The sequence below is a fragment of the Odontomachus brunneus genome, unplaced genomic scaffold (genome assembly GCF_010583005.1).
Source record: "Odontomachus brunneus isolate Ranch 3 - 2012 unplaced genomic scaffold, Obru_v1 Obru_scaffold_246, whole genome shotgun sequence".
In the NCBI taxonomy this organism is placed as follows: domain Eukaryota; kingdom Metazoa; phylum Arthropoda; class Insecta; order Hymenoptera; family Formicidae; genus Odontomachus; species Odontomachus brunneus.
Window position 1 is genome coordinate 35690 of NW_022639696.1, and position 5460 is coordinate 41149.

The 5460-nt window shown below is 36.5% G+C and overlaps 2 protein-coding genes across 2 annotated transcripts in view; one reads left to right on the forward strand and one right to left on the reverse strand.

The window, feature by feature from the left end:
• Positions 1–1222, forward strand: part of LOC116852670 (vacuolar protein sorting-associated protein 52 homolog) — an 8434-nt gene extending 7212 nt beyond the window's left edge. Inside the window, exon 9 of the mRNA XM_032833238.1 lies at positions 535–1222. Within this exon, the coding sequence (XP_032689129.1) occupies positions 535–960 (426 nt within the window). The 3' untranslated portion in view covers positions 961–1222. The remainder of the gene's footprint in view (positions 1–534) is intronic.
• The window catches only part of LOC116852669, a 59845-nt gene continuing 55554 nt past the window's right edge, over positions 1170–5460 (reverse strand). Inside the window, exons 5-8 of the mRNA XM_032833237.1 lie at positions 5154–5291; positions 4422–4623; positions 3920–4144; positions 1170–2441 (exon numbers count right to left, since the gene is read on the reverse strand). Of these exons, the coding sequence (XP_032689128.1) occupies positions 2353–2441; positions 3920–4144; positions 4422–4623; positions 5154–5291 (654 nt within the window). The 3' untranslated portion in view covers positions 1170–2352. The remainder of the gene's footprint in view (positions 2442–3919; positions 4145–4421; positions 4624–5153; positions 5292–5460) is intronic.

Here is a 5460-nt window from a genome sequence, read left to right on the forward strand (position 1 = left end):
GACAAAGCATCTTGGGAGAAGAGCCCCGCTATTGGCTCGCGTTCATATCCCCCTTCTAACGGTTTCGAGGGAAAAGTTTTGCCGTACACGCTCTTATCAAACATACTGTACTTAATCCTTTCTCCGTACGAGTCTTAATATTAGCGCCATGCCGTAAATTTTGTTTGATTGAGAAATATATGACATTATTACTGATAAATGTTATAAATGTCTTCAAAAACTCGTGAGTGAACATTTCGAATTACATAAAGGGTTGAAAAAATTATTTTTGAAAAGTAACTCGTTATTTTCATTACCTATTGAGAAAAGTAACTTGTTATTATTATCATTTTTTAAAAACCGTTATAATTTTATCATTAAGTTCTGAAGATTTTTTTTAGAATTCCTTTTTTTTATTTCATTCTACGTGTACAATGTCGCGACAAAAGTAACGAGTATATTCGTGACCATAATTCAAAAAGTGGGTTAATATTGTAAGGGAAGTAGTTAACATATTAGAAGGATATGAGAAATTATATTCATGTATTATCGCAGGAAAGGACGCGAGATCATTCGAAAGAAGCGGAGAGCTTTCGTGACCAATTGCACACATGTTCCTCCGAGTTCGTCGAAGAAGTGTTAAGCCCGCACTTTGGCGGTATAATCCAGCTGGTAAAGGAATCCGAGGTCCTGCTCGATAAGGGCCAGATCGATGACTTGAAACGTCAAGAGGGAAAGGCGCTGGCTCTCGTACAGTCCTTCACGAACAATTGGAAACGAGCGTTGGAAGAGATCAACCGGGAGGTTCTGCGCTCGTTTCCTAGTCTCGTCCTCGGCGGCATACTGGTGCAACGCGCGATGACGCAGTTGGTACAATACTATAATCGTCTCCATAAGATTTTGCCGCCGAATGCGCGTACACAACTCACGAATATCCATCATATCATGGTGGAGATTAAGAAGTATAAAACGAACTATTAGACGATTCCGTGAGCTTAGTTTCAGTTTTCATGGGGGCGATTTGAAAGTGATCTTTTCAATATATTGTATATATGGAACAAACCGTTGTAATAATTCTCTAAATAATTACTATTTATTATATAAAAGGATATCAGTTTTCCGTTTTATCGATAAGAGTGCCTAGAGATACTGTGCAATATTCGTGTAAATACAATAATAATCGTAAAAAATAGATTCTGTACATTTATTTATAAAATAATACAAACTACGAGCTAATACTAAGTATCTGTATGTGTGTATTACGTTACCACTCTATACAATAGCAATTAATTCTCCGTATTTCTTCTTTTGTGCACATGGCACGCGCACGAATCGTATATTATATATATGTATAATATATATATTACGCCTATCTCGTATAAATTAGTATGTATACACATGTGTACGTTGAAGGTGATGTCGTTATTCATTCTTTGTCTTAAACTTCCGACACACATCTATGGCATTAAACGTGTTAAATTCAAAAGATTACGAGAATCCAATCGCGACGTGCACACGGTGAGCACGTACGCGCGAGCACGCCAACTGTATACACGTTTGCTATTTGAATTGGATACGGTTGCCAATTGAATCGTCGTACATTTGGATCGCGCCCACGTAAGGATTTTATTACATACATACATCGAGTTTCTCGGCTGTTGGGAAAATTGTTGTACATAGTGCATTTTGACGAATGATACGTAGTGTCAATGGATCCAAAAGTTCTCGGCCTGACCTACTTTGCGCATGCGCAGAGAAATAAGAATCGTGGTTATGTGAAGCTTAACATTCGAGATACCAGCACCCTTAGTTGCATTCTTATACGCTCGTTCTTGCGTATCAAATAATGTGGTGTAACATAACTATGTCGAATTTTGGTCGAATTTTATCATGTGGTGATAAAGTTCTTGACAAAAGAAGATCGTACGCTGTTGGAAATTCATGAATGCTTTTGTAATATGTACGGCGATGTTTCTCCTTCGTATTCGATGGTGAAACAATGGATAAAATTTTTTAAACTTGAAAGAGAATGTTTTTGAATATTTTAAGGGCAAAGACAAAAAGTTTGACGACATAAATTTATTAATTTTACGTTATGAAAAATATAGTAAAATGGAGCTATATCCCATACCGCACAAAAGTTTGGAGAAGATTTCAGAAAGATTTCAGAAAGATCTCAGATCAATGTTTCTGAAACCTTTCTGAAAGCTTTTTCAAACTTCTGTGCTGTATGGGATTGAAAAGTAATACACGTCTTTTATTTATTTGACACTTCTTTCTTACTCAGACCGAGAACTTTTGGATCTCAGTACGTATCACCTACGTGGTCGCTGCGCTTCTATCGTCGATTTGCGTTCATCATGAGCCGCTGATTTACAGGACACCATCGATCGCATGCAACACTCCGTTTGTCGCCGGCACGTTATGTGTCAAGACGTGTGCCTCGTTCACTCTTACTCGTCCTGAAACGTGATAACGCGTGTTAAAGTAACCGAGTAATCGTCTATTGATACTTTGAGGACTGATGTCCGCAAGTGTTGGTCACACAGGGGCATTAATCTTTTAATGCCCGTTTTTACCAACTTTAATTAAGTTAATCGGCTGATTATTCCAACGGAATTGACCAATCGCATCTGTCAATTCTGAATAGAAATGCAATTGGTTAATTCCGTTAGAATAACTAGTCGGTTGAGTTAACCGACTGGTTGATGGAAATAGGCATAAGTCACGAATTTTTCTGGACAACCTTTTCTTTTATTCAATCGATATCTGGGGTTTTTTTAGGTCATTAATTACGAATTTGAAGTCAGTTTTTGAAAATTCAAGATGGCGGATCCAATATGGCAGACGACAATTTTTAAACTCCCTCGATTTCCGTGAAAATTATTCAAAGTTTTTGGTGTTGCTAATCACGAATTCGAAATAACTTTTTTGAAATTCAAGCTATTCGCAGACTCAACTCTACTCATTTACGGAAAGAAATATAACTTATCCCTATTGTTGGTATTTTAGCTTGCTATATTGAGTTCGCCATCTTGAGTTTTGAAATTTTTGAGGTTGAGTCATCTACAGCTCAAAAAGCAATTTTTTCCATAGGTTTATTTTGCAATAATTTTGGCAAATGAATTTAAAAGAAAATACCTTACATTAATTTGTTTATGAATAATTAAATTTGCAAAATTTAGTGTTCTATGCAGACGATTCTGTTAGAGAAAAATCTAAGCTTCACAATGAATTCGCATTTACCGCCTTGAAGTCTCTACAAATTAGTTTAAACTTAATTCGTAAAAACTGCTCTAAAAAAGGTGTATCATATATGATATACTATGACTTAAAGTGTTAATTTGTATGCGTGGTCGAAAATAAACGTTCCAACAACCGCACATCAAATAAGGATATCAAAATAGTTCAATAGTTATAAAAATATATATTAATTATGATTTACATAATTGATTGAAGAAACTGAAGTATACAAATTTATTAATTTAGCACACAAAAGTATGTAAAGTTTCTAAATTATTTCCAAATTGTTTTTAGATTATTTTAGAATTACTTTAACATTTTATACGTACAGTGTGAGTCACCTAATGACAAATTTTGAAATATCTCTATTGTTTCTTATATTAGAGGAAAATACATAAAGAATAAATTGTGTGGGGTTGGACAGATTTATTGACTATAGTATTTATCTCTTCCAATCACATAATTTATTCCTTACACATTTTTCTTCAAATGTATAAAAACCAGCAGATATTTTATAACCTGATGTTAAATGACTCATCCTGTATATATTTTTTAATTTTTTATTATTTTAAATTACTCCTAAATTAATAAAAAAAGAATTATTGCTGAAAAAATTACTATTTATTCGGATTTTATTATATTATTATCGGAGTTTCGAGATTGAGATAGAATATGAAAAATTATTTAAATTACTCACCGCTGTTTTTGTGGATATGAACCGGCGATTGTGGGCGGAGAGTGTCCTTTTGCATATAATACCTCATCCCCGCGGTATAAAGTGTGGTAGGTATCACATGCTTGGAGACTATCGTCTTTGCCGCTTCCGGGCCGTCCTCTTCAGTCCAAATTGGGCCGCCGTTCTTCGTGGATGCGTCGGTGAAAGCGGAATCAGTCGGCGCGAAGATGGTGAACGTCTTCGGTCCTGCAAAGGCAGTTTATGGTGGGACACCAAAGACGGAAGTAATCAGAGACGCTTCAGCATAATTAGCTAAATGCGTGTCAACAGTAATTAAACATGAAATAAATCTAGTTTTGGATATTACATCGATATAACCAGCCATCTTGAGGAGAAATTTAATTACTTGGAAATCCTTATTTTTTCTCTTAACTCTGCCAAAAATAAATCGAGCCGAGTCGTTGCTTTCTTTCCTTTTTATGTCATGCGACAACGCTTTCGTCGGTTTGAACTTTCGACTTGCCTGCAAGTGTGTCCTCCAAGCCCGACGCGTGGAGTATTTTGAGGAATGTGGTAAATCTCCTCTCGCGATCAGCCTGCAAGGTCTGCACCAAGTCTCCGACCGGAAGCGGGAACATGACTCGATCGACGGCGTGGGCGACGCCCTGAGAAATCTCAATGTCCCGTTTATTGGGCGCGACGCGTGCCCCGTTTATCGTTGTCACCTATTTGCAAACAATGCGCAAAAAATTGCCGGTGAAATTTACAATCGCGTGATCACAAGGTTGCAGGAACTAATCGCGACATTCCGGACCTCTTTACATGTATTACGTACAAATGGCTGCATTTTACGAGAAGTATGACAGCACGACGGAGGTCTCGCATTGAGCAATATCGAACGTATTCATCGAGTGAATGGAAGATTTCTAACGTATTCGCGAAGGTCAATAAACTGGATCATGCGCAAACACGAGCATGCTAGCGCGTTAAACGTCCGTAAAAATAACGTCGTGCTGACTCACGCGGGGAATTTGTGATTTATAGTCAGGCTTCTCAAACAAGAAGTCTGCCTCGATGTAGAGATAAGTAGAAATGACGTGGCAGTGATGCAAAATTGATGATTTAATTGAAGAGATTAAGTTTAATTACAAGGATATGGAGAAAGAGATAGGGAAGTGACGGTGAAACGAAAGATCCTGGAAAGACAAGAGTCACTATCATCGCGAAAATGAACGATTCTAAAATGCGAGAATACCTTTACGTCGTTCCATTCGTGATCTTGCATCGCGTACTCGTTCACTCGCAATTGCGTCCCGGCCAGGCTGACACCGGTCATTTCGTCTTGTAGAGAGTCGATCCTGAAGGCTCCTGGTATCACATGGTGAAGCAAGAGCTACAATAGGAGATTCTTATTAGCAAATGTGAATTATTTTATATATAATATTTTCAATATTTAAAATTTTTGATATTAATGTTCTCAATATTTAATATTAATATTCTAAATTTCTAAATTTTTAATATATATATATATATATATATATATATATATATATATATATATA